General features: G+C 42.1%; 1 protein-coding gene across 1 annotated transcript in view; it reads left to right on the top strand.

Annotated features, from left to right (window-relative positions):
- The window catches only part of LOC138472979 (vertebrate ancient opsin-like), a 456729-nt gene that overhangs the window by 367974 nt on the left and 72359 nt on the right, over positions 1-16396 (top strand). Inside the window, exon 4 of the mRNA XM_069611410.1 lies at positions 6622-6861. Coding sequence (XP_069467511.1) covers positions 6622-6861 — 240 coding nt within the window. The remainder of the gene's footprint in view (positions 1-6621; positions 6862-16396) is intronic.

Here is a 16396-nt window from a genome sequence, read left to right as displayed (position 1 = left end):
CATGACCCTGGAGATACAGGCTTGGATATAGGCCCTCTTCATGGAGTGGATGGAGAGACAGTATTGCCTTTGGAGCAGGCGACAGTCCAGTTTGTCAGTGGATGTACTTGAATCCTGCCGTTTCCATTCAGCAACTCTGTACATGCGTTTCAGATAAGCTAGATCGGAATCATAGCAGCTGTTGCACTTGGAGGCAGGCTTCATATGTATCCTCATGACCGGGGCAAGTGTGTCAAGAGTGTTGGAGATGGAGAGGTGAAGGTTAGCAAGACTGTGTCGATGGAAGAACCAATAGCAGAGGTGGGAGGAGGAATGAAAGTGGTGGCAAAAGCAGCGACTGACCCTCGATTCATCAGTTGAATGACAGAGAAAGACACTGGCAGTGCGGGTGGGGGCTTAGCCAGGGTGCTAAGGAGCTCCAGGTGAGAGGAGAGCATGGTCTGACAAGGAGAGCAGAGTAGTGAGAGTGTTAGAGATAGGGATGTCTGCTGTGATGAGTGCATCCAATATGTTTCTGGCTGAGTGGCCTGGACTGCAGGGAAGAATGGTGTAGGAAAGAGAGTCACAGAAGTCACAGAAGAGTAGGGTGGATGCTTCAGGGGAGTCAAGATGAATGTTGAAATCTCTGAGAAGTATAAGCTTGGATGCAGATGTCAGAAGTTAAGAGGTGAGGTTGGTCCATTCAGAAGGGATGGTGGAGACTGAGCCAGGGAGCCGGCGGCAAGAATAAGTGAGAAGGTAGGAGAGAGAGGAAGCCTACAGATGAGGCATTCGAAGGAAGAGTAGGATTGAGTGTGTAGGATAATAGCAGGGACCCATACAAGGAAGATCAGGCCCACAACACCTCCAGCCCAATTGGGCCTGGGCATGGAGAGGATCTTGTAGCCCTTGGGAAGAAGAGTGTCAAGAGCAGTGACAGAGCTGGCATTGAACCATGACACAGTAAGGATGTGGCCATCAATGTCAAAGTTTTCAAAGAGACACATGTCAGAAAAGTGTTTAACAGCAGAGCGAGCATTGCTGGTAGCTAGGTGAAGCTGGTTGCTGCTTTTGAAGGTTTTCCAAGGAGGGGTACAAGGAGGAGGTACACCTGACAGTGATGGCAAAGAGGCCAGGGGAATGGCTGTAGGAGGAGAAGCAGGCACAGGGAGACAGTTAATACGAGATGGCAGACACCTATCAAGATGAGATTGAGCTGATAATCCTGAGCTATGACAGTGCCATTCAGATAGATATAATGATACACCTAGAGGTTGAGAAGTGTGCCAAGAAAATGTCCCATCTGGTACCACCTTTAATGGCCAAGGAAGAGAAATGGGAGAAGATTGAGATCATATGGGGAGTCTATAGGTCTGGAGAGGAGACGACAAAGAGGATGTCAGTGAGAGTCTGCCTGGAGGAAGCATTGACACAGTTGTCAGCGATGGGCAGGCCTGGGTTGGAGACCCGGAGAGCTTTCTTAACTTTTTCCTTCCAGGCTTTGGGAAAGGGGTAGGATAGGTGATAGAGTAGCAGTTAGAACAGATGGGGAAGAAGGCGAGCACCATGAAGGCAAGGTGAGAGAGACAGACAGATGAACTGCACAGTGCACGAGGAACTCACCAGGCAGCCTAGCAGCAGGACATGCGCAGACGATTCAGGTTGATAAGCGGATCCATACTGGAAGTTACGCCTGCATGGCGGAAGTATAGGCTGATGACAAGCTGGCAGCGTCTCACGCACTCGCGGTGCACACCCTAGCCTGCGCAGGCTTTGCATGCTTGGGCTTCAGTCTCTGGTTGATATGCGGATCCTTGCCGGATGTAATGCCTGTGTGGGGCAAGGATAGGCCGATGACGATCGGGCAGCATCTGGTGCACCCGCAGTGCACGCCTTAGCCTGCATGGGCTTCGCATGTGTGTGCTTTCGTCCCTGGTTGATAAGCAGACCCCCACCGGAAGTTACACCTGCATGGCAGAAGAGTGGGCCGATAACGATCGGGCAGCATCTTGTGCACCTATGGCACACAACACCGCATCCTTAGCCTGCGCAGGCTTTGCCTGTGTGGGCTTCAATCTCTGGTTGCTTTTAGGGTCTCAGGGCTCAGGGCTCAGAAGGTCTCAGCAGGGTACCCTCGGCAAGAACCAGTTGAGGGGACCCAATTCCAACACCAATGCTCCAACTTAACTCAGCTCCATGAATTGAATGCCACTGCAGCACTTAGCTCATAAATCACAGCAAACAAGCACCAGGCATACACACACCAGGCTCCAAGGCTCCAAGCAAGGCAGAAGAGATACGAGAGAGATGAGAGAGGAAAGGACCATGGAATGTAACTGAGCATCAACACTTCTGCAATCTGCTGTATCAAGCTGCACCCATCTCTCTCCCCGAGGTTGCTTGTGACACAAGGTGCATTTTATTTTACAGAATTGTATAACTGTATAGTTGCTGACATCTTAACATACTGATAGAAAGTCAGAGATACGTACAAAGTAATCTAGGCTCATGATGACATGAGTGGTACCTTACATAAAAGAAGGGAGTAGCTGAACAAAATGAGAGGGTGGATATTAATTATTTTTAATAAATGTGCTGGCAAACAGCCAATACCACAAAGGAAAAAGTGTATTGTTTATACTGTTTATATGGTGGCAGTGGTAGGTGATGACAGCCACAGAAATTGATTGTAATCCTGTGTGATGAGTCTGTCTTGATAACATTGGTCCAAATTACCTTGCAACAGTATCATCATGTATTTTGGTATAACAAAATGTATCATTAATTCGTATTGATTTTTCAGTTAAGCAATCATTAGTATTCATCAAAACAGTGTTACCGCATTAATCAGATTCTTTGACTGTAGCATTATAGTTTAATTGAAACTGACAAATTCTTGTCTTCTTGAAGGATTAATTTCTTTTCAGATGTATTCCAATTGCTTATATGTTTTTAATAATAATCAGTTAATCTGTAGAAATCCCTAGTTACCTGGGATGAGAAATTGTCAAGGACATTAGCCATAGGTAGGATTGGGGTAAATCTTTGTTTGCATTGGAATACACTCTGTATACTCTGTGTTGTGTCTATGCTAAGGTCACTGAAGATTTCAATAAGATTTTCATTGTTAAGTGGTAGGAGCAATTTAATTTTATCAAGATCAATGGAAGAATATCCAAAAGGTTGTGGAGATGCATCGTGTACAATCTCTGGTAAAGGATTTATAGAGAAAAACGTTTTTACAATTTTAATTCAGGAATACATTTAAACAGTGATTTGTTAATGTCTACTGGACTAAGTGGTACAAATGAAAGGTCTTTATCAAGTGAAGTGTTGCACGTATCTGTCAATTCTAAATGAGATGTGTTATATAGAGAGAAATGTTATAAACTAGCTAATTCACCTTCACAGTTTTTGTGTCTGACTCTAACCCATTTCACAAGTGTCGTCATCCTTGATGTTCTTGTATTTGCACATATTTGTTCATGTTCCCCTAATTCCTCTTGCTCTATGATTGTTTTGGTAGCTTTGAGATCTTAGCATGTAGATATGATATGATATGACATTTATAACGTGCCTATACACAAGTGTTTCAAGGCGCGACGAGGCAAGGGAGGGGAAACAAAGGGAGGATAAGACAAGGATTTTACAAGTCCTAGTGACATTGAGATCACGCAAGTGCTGGGGAGAGGGTAGGGGAAAAGTTCCTGGGGAAGGAGAGGAGGAACAAGTGCAGGACACAGAATGAAAACCAGGTAGTGTGGCCAGCAGGTGGCAGTGCAATGGTTGAGTGCAGACAACAAGTGTCTGATAAATTGAGGTAAAGGGACTGTAGGGTTGCAAATACAAATCCCAGGAGGCAGTGCAGGTGTGCAGCTGAGCAGGCAGGGACCTGGGCCCAAAGTTCAGAGGATACCAGGTGACCAGTGCAGTATCAGACAGGAGACCACCAGGGAAGAGGAAGAGAGGAGGCAGAAGCAAAGAGGAAAGTCTTGAGATGCTTCCAGAACCAGAGATGGTCCGGCTCAAGTTTCAGAGAGGCAGGGAGACTGTTCCAGAGGGAGGCACCAGCAGAAGAGAGAGATCTGTCCCCAACTCGTAACTTGGAGAAGCGCCTGACTCTCAAGGAGAAATAGGTAGAGGAGCGAAGAGCTCGAGTCTGAAGATATTTCCGAAGAGAGAGTTGGAGGTATTTCTGTCCCAAGCCCCAGAAGGCTGTGTGGACAATGCAGTGGGTGCTGAACTTGATCCTTGCAGCCACCTGGAGCCAATGGAGAGATTTCAGGGCTGGAGAGGTACAATCCCTGGGCTTGAGGCCAAGGACACATCTTGCAGTCTTGTTCTGGATGAGTTGTAGAGGAAGGAGAGTAGAGGCAGGCAGATTTAAAAAGAGGCTGTTGCAATAGTCAAGCCTAGAGAGAACCAGATCTCTGGAGACAGAGAGCTTCTGGGGGAACGAGGGGAAAGGAAGAATACCTCTGAGGCGGTGCAGTTGATAGTTTGCCTTCTTAGAGACATCAGAGATGTGCAGAGATAAGGAGAGTCTGGAGTCGAAGATGACCCTGAGGTACTTAGCCTCACATGTGGGAGCAGGAAGAGGGCCAAGGGAGCTCTTTTTGAATGCATCCGTCTGATTCAAAAGATGAAGAGGATGCATGTTAGCTGTTGTTTGAAGGACTACAACTTGTATCCAGTTTCATCATCATCAAAAAACCTTATTTTGAAAACTGCTATAAGAGTATGTTCATCATAAAACAATAATCATCAGTAAAATCAGAGATGCCTCAAGAGGGACACTAAAAACAAATATAAATGAGGTCTTAAAAAGAATAAAAACATAATTTACAGGTTTGTGGTAATAGGAAACAGATACACATTAATCAATGATTAAAAGCAGCACCAGATATGTTATATTCAAGCGGGGGAGGGGGGGTTAAAAGATAACAATCCTTTATACAAACTAACAAATATAGAAAACTAAGAATACATATCCAATGTCTACAATAACATTTTGTGGTAAGATAATAAAAGATAAGCCATCATTAATACAAAGTGCAACATGCAATCATGAGCAGTGTCAACACATAAAGGCAGGTTTGAATCGAATACGATAAGTTAAAACATTTGTCCTCAGTATCCAAGCACAGTGGATATAACTAGAAGATGCAAAACCCACCAGGTCTTCAACAGCACATTTAGACAGAAATAGTGCCTTGTGTATGTGTCTGATGTTACATTTTAACAAATCTGGTTTCACATGCATTTTCTTGAGTCCTCTGAAGTGGGAATAGATAAACAAAAAATGCACAATGTTTTCCCTTTCAGCTGTACACAGGGGGCAATTCTCAGATTTATTCATATGCCACTTACATAGTAGTGAGTTTAATGTTAACAGGCCCAGCTGATGTCTCATATACAGTGATCTAACCCAGAGTATTTTAATATTATCCAACTAGGGTTCCCTCTCTAAAGCAGGTTTACAACACTGGTATTTCCAAGCTTGTGCTGCTGATGCAAAATATCTACAAATAGCTTGCTTTGACCTTGCTAAATATTCTTCCTGGACGAGTGCCTTTGTCTGAGAATTTATAGTAGCAAGGTTTGTCCACAGATTGTCTAATTTTAGGGTGCCCAGTTCTTCCCTGGAATGTTTGCACCACTGGATATTTCTCCTGCCAGGTTGCAACAGAACATCGACCAAAGCGTCCCTGTATTTGCACAGCTCTGGAGTAGCCCAAAGTCAATGTGCAGAGCTATGTATGAAGTACTCTTTGGTATCCAAGTTGTATTCTTCAGAAATGTGTTCTCAATTATTTGTAATCTATCGCAGTTGGTATACCCCCAGATATCAGCCCCATAAGCCACTGCTGCCTTTGCTTGCATATTATACAATTCAACTGTGGGAGAAAGTGCCCCACTCTCAAGGAATGTGCTAGTTTAAGTATAGGATTACTAGTTCCATCCAATGTTGTTAGTGCCTTTTCCACCTTGGCGGACCAAGTGCCTTTCTCCTAGAATCTGATCCCCAAGTAATTGAAAGTGTCCACCTGCTCTATTTCTTGCCCCCCTATCCTTACACTCAATTTCAGCTTCCAACTTGTGTTCAATTTCATTTTCCATCAATGAATTCCTGTCAGAGTTAGAGCATCTTGGTGTGCAATTTGTAGATCATTCTGGGTCAACATTGTCTTAAAAGGTGTCAACCCTTCCTTGTTGACAATCCTAACCAATCCTTTCAAATGTTCAGTTTTTGGATGTAACTACATTTTGAAAATTATTGAGTATTTAATCAAGTATCTGATACTTCTCAAATCGAGCCTATGGAATTTTTAGATGTATTCTTCTTTTATTTTGCTAATCAGGTTAGTGGTTTCTGCATACCATTCTCAGCCTTAGTGATGAGTATTTTATCATAGCATTAGAGGTATTAGCACAATGGTCCTCCCATTTGGGAAAACGGTCAACATCTTTCTCTGTAAATGAGGGAAATGTACATATTCTTTGTGTGAAGATTTGTTTGGCTGCTGAGTAATTGTTTAAAGTGCCCATGTCCTATAACTTTGTAACGTTGTCTTACAAGAGATGTTGCAATTTAAGAAATGTTCTTCTAATCATTTTTATGATATCTTTATTCCTTTTTAGGTGTCAGACACTCAAAGCCGATCAGGATCTACCAGAAAACCTGAACGGGAAGTGACTCGAATGGTTGTTATTATGATCCTTGCGTTTCTCATCTGTTGGTCTCCATATGCAACTTTCTCTATTCTTGCCACTGCATGTCCATCCATCCACCTGGATCCACGTTTGGCATCAATCCCTGCCTTCTTTGCAAAAACTGCTTCAGTTTATAATCCAATAATTTATGTCTTCATGAACAAACAGGTAGGCTCCTTTAAGATAAATTCTCTTTTAAGTACATTATTGTGAATTATGTTTTTAAACATTTATATTCCATGCTTCATGTATACATAAAACTAAAGTCAGGGTGAAAGAATCCCAATGAGCAGCATTGTTAGTAGCAATGTTTGATGATGATGATGTGTATTAATGATGATAATAGTAATAAAAACAATAATATGAAAAATAATAGTGATAATAGTAATAGTCTAATAGTATAATGCCTCATACCAGATTTAAGTGTAGTCATAATAGCTGGTGTTATTACAAATGTAATGCTAGTCGATTTATCAAGCCCAGAAAAAGGTCCTTATACGATACGTTTTTGAAATATGCTTCAAATACTGTAGACAATGAAGGGCCTGATTCACAGAGCGTTTTCCTATGGGATTGCACCATTATTAAACGCTTCTGTGAATCAAGTCCTAAGTCTTATAAAAATACAGTGTATCAAAACAAATCTTCAAATCGAAAATAAATACCATCATCATAATTTATTTTGGAAAATAAAACCCTCAAAACCAGTGCAAACGCATACAGCAAGCAGGACAATTAGGAATCTAGGCCTGATCAAAATTAACATGATAAATTAGTTTACAACATACATTTATCCAAATGTGCAAAATATTCAAAATATTACAGTTGCCTAAAAACAGCACCACTAATAATTCTAAAAAACAGAAACAAAATCTCCGTCCTCATTGTTCCCACAGTCTATAACAACTCTGTATTGGGCAACCAACAAAATAATTGCTATTTGAGGAGTTTAGATCCCTTCAACCAAGCCCCGCCCAAATTTGAAGCAAAACTGAGACCGCATTCTCACATATTTATTGCTCTGTTCACAGTTACAAGCCTCCTGCCCTTAAAGAATAGGACTAGTCAAAAATATCTTATGCTCTTAGGAGCGAAGCACCAAATAAGAAAGTGGTGCTCACCCTCATAGGTTCAGGTACACATAGGGCACATAGCATCTGTTGAAGCAGACCAAGGGAATGAAAAGCTAGCTATAGGCTGAAATGCTACAGAAAGAATTGTTTAAAAAAAAAATCCCATATGAAATACTGCTCCACAAGGGAATTACCCCTAGATTTTTCCAGGGGTATCCTTAAGTGTCGAATCCTGATATTCCTTATTCAGTTTTTGAATGAGAGAATAGTCAATAACTCTAGTTGTCCCAAAGAAAGCCCATACCTGGCTTAATTAGAAAGGTGTTCACATGGTGGCCCAAGGCCTAGATTGACCCGTATTGGTCCTTAGCATTCCAACAGTGCTTCCTTGTACTTGCAAAGTGTGGTATTTGACCAAAACCTTAGACTCTGTATTCAAGGTAGAAGAATTGCTTCATATGCAATGCTTATCTGATCAATTTCCTATTGAAGGGGAATTGTCGGAGCTCCCCTAGGTAGGGATAATATAGTCTTAAAAAATAATTCTCTTCTGCCATCAGATGTTCTATGTTTATGTAACCCAAAAGCTCTTGGGTACAAAAGAGCTGCACATGCTTGTGTCCTAAAGACCTCAATACTGGATGAAATAGCTTGCCCACAAAAATCTTTGGAAAAATCAAAAATCACACCAAGACGTCTATTTACAGTCAGCTTGCTTTTATGGAGTTGACAGCTATACAAATGCTTTTTGATGAAACACACAGCCAGATAAATAAAATAATGGTGGTTCCCATTTTTGTACAATTTATTACTGGAATTTTTGGTCTACTGTTCCCATGCCTGACCGAAAGTAAGCTTGTACATGGCTTGAAATATTATTTACCTTGACCCACTGGCTAAGGTGTTCTAGCAGGGCCTTGCCAAAAGCCTTCCCCAGAGAGTGAACCAGAAAGACATGTCTATCATATGCTGAAATGTTGCTGTCCCCTCTTTCGATATAGGTAAATATCCACATGGCACCTTTCCATTTTGAGGGAATTCACAGATAGGCCCACCTTTACCTCTCTAAAAGACAGATTGTATTTACCATCTAGAGTACTTAAACTATAATGTTTGAGGGGGTCATAGATGGCTATGTACGATCGAAGTGGTATACCCCTTTAATATACAAAAATGTCTTCTATGGGCTGTAGATCACAATTTTGACAAGGCTGACTGGTTCTTGTCATTCATGGCTTGCCTTAGGTGCTCCCAATTGAGTATTACTTCTTATTTTCTTTCTTTCTACATTGTCTTATCAGCCTCCCCAAGATCCCTAACCACGTGCACTGTGTCAACACTCTCTACAGGGACCCTCAAAGAGACCATTGAATTTCCATACTCTGCTTGTCAAACCAGGAGGGAGGCATCCCTACTATTAGTTTTAACATGTGTACTAGACTGAGTCCCTAAAGGTTTTATCAGATTTACCAAATTGTCATAAAAACACAAAACACCAAGGACTATTGGCCAAGGATTCTGCCAGAGGTAGATGTTCCCTTCTTGAAGTGTGCCCACTGTTTCTTCTCAAAACGGTCACATTTTCAACACAGTTGTTATTTAAAAATGTACTGCACATTTCTCCATCCAATGACAAAACTACTGGGTCATGATCTCTTTCTGCCCTGGGCAATACTTCAAGTCCTCTAGTTATCCCCAGTGAACTAAATTTACTATAATTTATAAGCCTCGTTTTTATTCCTGTTTTAAAGGTGGGATTAGCTGGATTATCCTCTGGTTGTCTGCCATTGAGGGCTCTCCAACCAAGAATCAATATGAGACCCCTTAAAGCAGGATATCACTATCTGATAAATATAGCAGCCCCTGATCTGCCTGAACCACTATACGCATTTAATGGCAAGAGAAGCACCTCTTTCCATTTCTCCTCTAGTGAGTTTTGGAACTCCAGTCAGATAAACAACACAGTCATCCTTAGTTTGCCGTTGGGTCACATTTTATTGAATTATTGCAAAAGTGGTATTAGCTATACAATTAGTATTCATGCTTATTCTCAACATTTGATTCTTTAGTGTATGGTTGCTGATAGAATGTTTAGCTATTGAACTCAAAAAGGGGACAATACCCCTCTTCTATATTTTGCTCTGTCTAGTTTGGCTGTAAAAGTACTTCTTCAAAGATCATGCAGTTCCCCCGCCCCCTCTTGATTACCTAGTGAAGGGATTTCAGTAAAGAGGTCAGAAGCTGAAGCCAGAGGTATACAGAGAGGAGATGCATTTGTGGTGATAGGTTTAAAATGTACAGTTAAATTAATCACGTTTTCCTTCTCTATGTGCTCTATTAAAGGTCACAGCAATTACTGTCTGTGTAAATAGGGTGGGAATAAGTGCAGAGTTGATCAAAAGACATTGAAGAGCAAGGAGCATTAATAACTTTAGTATAGTTAATGCTATGTGAGCAGTAACAACTGCCAGGGTCCCTTAAGCCAAAATACAATGATAAATTTTGATTATCAAAGAATTAGCATTAATGATCATAGACACTATCTTTGCAATCATCTTCCTGTTTGCAGCGAAAGTTAAGTGGTAGCTTTCTTCTTGCTCCTAACTTAAAACGTATTCTAAGTTTAGTTGGTCCCAAAATCTTTAAAAACGTATTCAGATAAATATCATTTGCACCTAGGGTGGGAGGCGCAGCAAATTAGCTTGCTCGGTTCGTAGGCTGTATCCCACGATCCTAGACCACATTGCAAGCAAGCTGAAAGCTGAGAGCTACTACCCTAACATCTTCCCCGACCCCCTTTCTGCCAGTCCTTCACACAATGCTGGAACCCCACCCAAATTCAACCCACCTAGTTAACCGATTTCTCTGGTGGCAGCGCACACCGCTGTCACTATTCCTGCATTTTGGGCAGCCATAGAAATGCACCACTTTCCATGAGTATTTGTTTTAATGGATTGGGCATTCAAGCATGCAACCTGTTCATTTAAAGAAATAGATTGCTATCGGTAACCCAGATTAAAAACCTGTGGTGCTAATAGCAATGATATACTAGACGGCAGGCTGGATCGCCTGGTAACAGCACCGGGGTCCATCGTTATACTTTGTCCTCGGGCCATTACCAGCCTGACAGCTCAGTTACTAAGCATGATGTTATGCATTGCCTGTGGCCTTCAAATAGTATGGACAGATTGCTCTAGGCCTACCTAAAGTATCACTCCTCTCGCTCTCACACTGGCACTGAGGCTCCACCTGCTCTAACCAGTCACCACTAACTGTGCACAATCGAACAGAAACTGATGTGATCAATAATAGTAATTTGTTAGTAATTTGGTAGTCAAACTACCTGTTTTGCTTTTCAAACATGTGTAATTACCTCAGAGCTACTCACCCTACTACACGGCCGAAAAGCTCTTGGACTCAGGAAGGCAATAATATACACCTAGACCAATGATTGGAATCTAATTGGCTCTTTACAGGCCCTTTATTCACACACTTAATAAGCATACAGATAACTATTGGAATACATGCAATTGGTTATACATAAACACACAAGCAGGGATGGTTATAAAAGGGTCTACATCACCATTAGTGCAGTTGTAGGAGAACACTTCATCTCAGCCACAACGACACTACCCAGTCCCAAGGTAGGTAGGCAGAGAGATCACACATACTAATGGGGTCTGGAGCGGAGCGCCCTCCCTCTCAGCGAGACTTCATCACCTGGGGGTTCCAATTATCTGTCTACCATCAGGATACCTCTCTTCTTATGGGGGACAAATCCCCGCCCCTCCTAGATTGCAGACTGTCTCCGGCTGACGGACAGATAGCAAGCATGGGAGGCAAAGAGCGGAAAATCCAGACAGAAGTGGAAAAACACAGCTTGTCTCCCGCACGCTTGTTTCCAGCACCCCTTATCATTGCACACGCACATCTCTGACTCCCTTCTCGGCTCGTCCTTGAGCAAACAATACAACAACTATCCTTCATAGCGAGCTCCTCTGTTTCATAATATAATATTGCAATTGTTGCAGAATCCATGTCTGCCTTCTAACTGAGCCCACAGAAATGTAGAATTCTTTGAGGTTTGGAAGTGCATGTCCAAAATGGCTGCACACCAGCGCCATGTTTTAACTCATTTTCGCACACATATTACACTCCACCCTTTGGACAATCAACTGCCATATCCCAATGAAACAAAAGACAGTTTCTGAAACTGATGAAACTTCACCACCAAATTGGGAATACATAAATACAACAACAGCAACCAAGCAAAATAAAAATAACCACAAAAACACCACAAATAAGAATATAACGCAATGCCTCCCTAATTCATGAAAACAAGTGATGCCACAAGTTCTCGCCCTGAAACTGAGTGACTTCGGAAATCACGTCCTTTAAACCGCCAATGTGCTGTTCAATAGAACGGGAATGATCATCCAAATCAAAACAACACATCCCTTCAATGGCATTCCAACCCAAATTATGTTTCAAAACAAATAATCAATAGCAGCCCTGTTCTGTAGAATAGCTTTTCTAAAATTCCTGTTGTCGAACAGCAGCTCAATCAAAGCTTGAGAGGTCTCATTAAGTCCTTTAACTACCACAGAAGCTGAACTAATTAAGGATGTATAGCCCCCAGAAGCTAACCCCCAGACACCCACTAAGGAAAATGCAAGCACCAAAACCTCAGGTTTGGACCACAAATCCACATTAGAATCACAGTGAGGTAACAGGCCAGTATGAGGCACAGATTGTGTAGAATGATGAATAGCAGGCTGCAAGGGAACTATCATCAAACCAAGGCATGTCAAAACACAAGAGCCACTAGAAATGTTGGCAGGAATATAAGAGTAGGCAAAGTTGCCACAGGAAAACAGCCAACCAGTAGGAATTTTCACATGTTGAAGATGACTGGCAGCCAAAACAGTAAACTTACAGAGCATATCATTACAGTACAAACAGACATATATCGAGTACTTAGATGATTTTCAAAATCAGTGCCACTTTGCTGATCAATCAAGTCCAATTGCTGACATTTGCAAATGCGCTGAGGATCATAAATCATCAAGTAACACACATCAGCAGGAGCAATATCATAGGTGATAATATGGGTCATATTCCTCCATTTTCGATCAGTGTTTGCACAAAATTTTCAGTATTCATAGACAGAAAAGGAGCCTCTGGCATCCGAATCCTCCATGAGAGAATCATTATGCAGTACCCCAAAATTGTGCCACAAGACAGGGGCCGGCGTTGCTATGGCCACAAGGCACATCGAAATTAGGTTTGCAGCATCATGAACATCAGCCAAGCAGAAGTGCGAGATGTGCAACACATGACGGGCTAAGTAGACCCATACATTTTCAGGGTGCCCGACAATTGCAGCATAGTCATGCCGCACAATAGATAGGGAAGTTGCGGAAGGGAGCAAAACATCACGCCAATGTCCACGACTTCTCCTGAAGGAGTCACAATACAATGTAGTAGATCCGGCATCAGGCAACGCATGTAACATCAAAGCCGTTAGTTGTCATCGAGATCACCGGACTCAGTTGCATGATAGAGACATTCACCACATCTTCCAGCACATCCCTGGACCCTCCCGGATGAATTCCACACAAGTCCATAAGTGCAAACATTACACAAAGGGTCTGGAAAAAATCTTTTTGAGAAGAAGCAAGATATCTGTGTAGTACATCACTCACATAAATAACATTTGTCAGTGGGAACATGAGTCAATTTTCTCTTTCCTGGTTCCATTACCAGAACAACTTGGTCCTTCCCTGCTGCAATCACACCTGCCAGAAACGGCGGACCACTAGGTTTTTTAATCCAAACTTTCACTCCTGCAACCATTTTGTCTGATGAAGCAAAACCTTTATCTCCTCATGTGGCTGACCCTTCTTCACAATATACAGTTTTACAGGTACAATAATGCACTGCACCATTCCATCACTTTTATGGATAGGTAGCATGTTTTCTCCACTATTGATTAGGATCACTTTTATCACTGCTTGATAGTCGTGAACTCGAAGGCCCTTTAAAACGAGGTAACACTCTACAGGGTGGATGGGGATGCAGAAATTACTCAAACATCAATAATAAAACCAGCTCAGGAAGTTGGCAAAAGACTTGGTCTGTTTTAATAACAGTTATCTAAAATGGAGTACAACAGACATCATCGGGTGTCTGACAGTAAGATCTCAGAATATTTTTATAAAAACACACTTATATACTAAAAACTCATCACCATTGACGTCACACTATGTGGCACACTAAAAAAACGTATGTGACACTGTGATTGGGTAACGGGGACATCTAGGTATACTTTCGATGGGGTTGGTGTTGTGATTGGGTCTCTATTGTCAGGTGGACCACTCTGCCCACCCCTAGTGCAATTCATTCTGAGCGTCATAAAATACACAACGTCTTATTGGATCTCTAAACTAAATGGCTCTTTGGTACGTGGCCCTTTATAATTGGTTGGCCTGCTTGTACCCTTCTGGAATATTCCACTCGTTAGCAGCATGCAAGCTGGTACCCCATGTGCTGGTAGGTCGGACTTGACCATGCTTCCCACCCAATTAGCCCATCATCTATCATCACTCAAGCTGTCTGCCATGAGAATAGTCTTTTGAACTTGGCCTTGCAAGTATCACTGCTCCTGGGAATAAAAGGGAGTGTGAGCATCACTGTATCTTCCAGTCTCGGTGTAGCTTGCCCAAAGTCTATTTTCATCTGAACATGTGACTGGAGACCATGCTTTCATCTCCTTCGTTATATTTTAATACCATTTAATGAATAAAACGTGGCACTGTCCTTCACCGCACCTTAACAGGAGTTTGGCTCTCGCCTTCTCGTTCATTGTATCTTTCCATGATAGATAACCGGTTTCTTGGCTACCCCAGTCCTTGACACTGGGCCAGGCAAACCTTCTCGATTCTCCTTCCATCTCCAGCCAGGCTTATTCTGCTGCACCACACTTCAAGTCCTTCTGTTCGCAGGGTTTTCAGTTTGCTAAAGTATGATGTGGAACTTCCAGATTCCTATGCATATATATATATATATACCTTGCTGCATCGCTGGAATCTATTCACTGCATAGCCAGCCTTATGATTACTTTGTCGACTTGCGTTACTGCATCTGTACAATTATTAAATGGTTTTCATTTTCTTCTGTGCTTTACACATTCCTCATATGAAAGTTTACTTGATTCTTAACGTCGTCATTAGATTCTATATGGTCTATCCACCTTCTCTCTTGTCATCTCTTCTGAGGTCTGCAGTTTACTTCATATGACATCACCAGTCTCTTCTTTCCATCCGTCTTCACGTGCTCTTCAGGGATCTTTCCCTAGAGGCTGTCAGCTTTTCGTGAATACACAAAGAATGATTTTCTTAATGGATACTTTGCTTCAAAGGCTGCTTGCGTTATAGGCCTCATTAAAGGTGTCGCCTTTGTCACTATTTCTGGTTCCCAACAGATAGGCAATTTAGGGGTGGGACTTCCAGTGGAGACTTTTGGCTCCTCCTCTACACTCCACCCTCTGGTTGATTCATCGACCACTCTCTCATCCTCTATTAAAGAAGTGCTTCTTTGGAGTCCATATCTTCATCACTCCTTTCAAAGATCCTGCTGATTTTACATGCCCGTCAACACTCCAAGTCATATGGCTGCACTGTCCACTTAGGCTGCAGTAGATCCATCTTCCCACATACTTCTTGTGATCTCTTGGATACAGGAACTTTGTTCCCTCTGGAGCATGAATGCTGGCCTTAATACAGTCTCTGATTTCTTCATAGGTCAGCTCTTTGGGTTCAAATCCAGATTCAACATCAATTGCTTTCTTTGCTGTCTTCTTGCTCTGTGTGATTATTGTCTTGATCACACAGAATCCAAATATTATCATCAGCAGTAATTCTCCAAGGAACTTGAAGATATTCGCCATCCAATGTGGTACTGATGATAAGATGGATGCTAACCAGCTGTCATCTGCAATATCTTCTACTTCATCTTCCATCTTGGTATGAAAGGTTGTTAACAGCGTTAATGCCACTGTCAGTGTCCCATTCTCTTCGTCGTAAGCAGATATGAATGTGCAACATGATTCCCCGATTTTGGCTAATATACCTCCATCCATGGCTGTAATCATGTCCAAGACAAATCTATTCTGGAGTGTCATCAGTCTTATGGCTCTCAGCTCTTCCTTGATAGCAATGAATTCCATTATGGTAGTGTTGATCATCTGCAGGAGCTCCCATCTGGTTATCTGTAATCATTTGGCATTCGTCATCACCTAGATCCGTGGCATGAAGGTTGTCGTGAATATTGCTGAAGTCTGACTGAACAATCAGTGTTCACATGGAATGGCATCAAAAGCTTCTATTGATTTAGCTGAGAAATAATTCTCCCTCTTTGTTCGATCAAGAAATACAAGTGATCTTCTTTTCCTCAGATGAGCATCTGCCTTTGGAAACTATCCAATGTTAAAGTCACTTTTCAGAATCACTAATGCTGGAACGTGAATAATCACTATGGAACACAGTTTTCCCCAGTCACTAGTTAGCTTCGTATAGGCTCTTGATCCACAAGTCCAGAAGTGGTCCATTATCACTACTGTCCCATCCTTC

This window comes from Ambystoma mexicanum, chromosome 8 (genome assembly GCF_040938575.1).
Source record: "Ambystoma mexicanum isolate Mex_15411 chromosome 8, UKY_AmexF1_1, whole genome shotgun sequence".
Classification (NCBI taxonomy): domain Eukaryota; kingdom Metazoa; phylum Chordata; class Amphibia; order Caudata; family Ambystomatidae; genus Ambystoma; species Ambystoma mexicanum.
The sequence above is the reverse complement of the archived record's forward strand: the minus strand, read 5'-3'. Positions and strand labels throughout refer to the sequence as shown.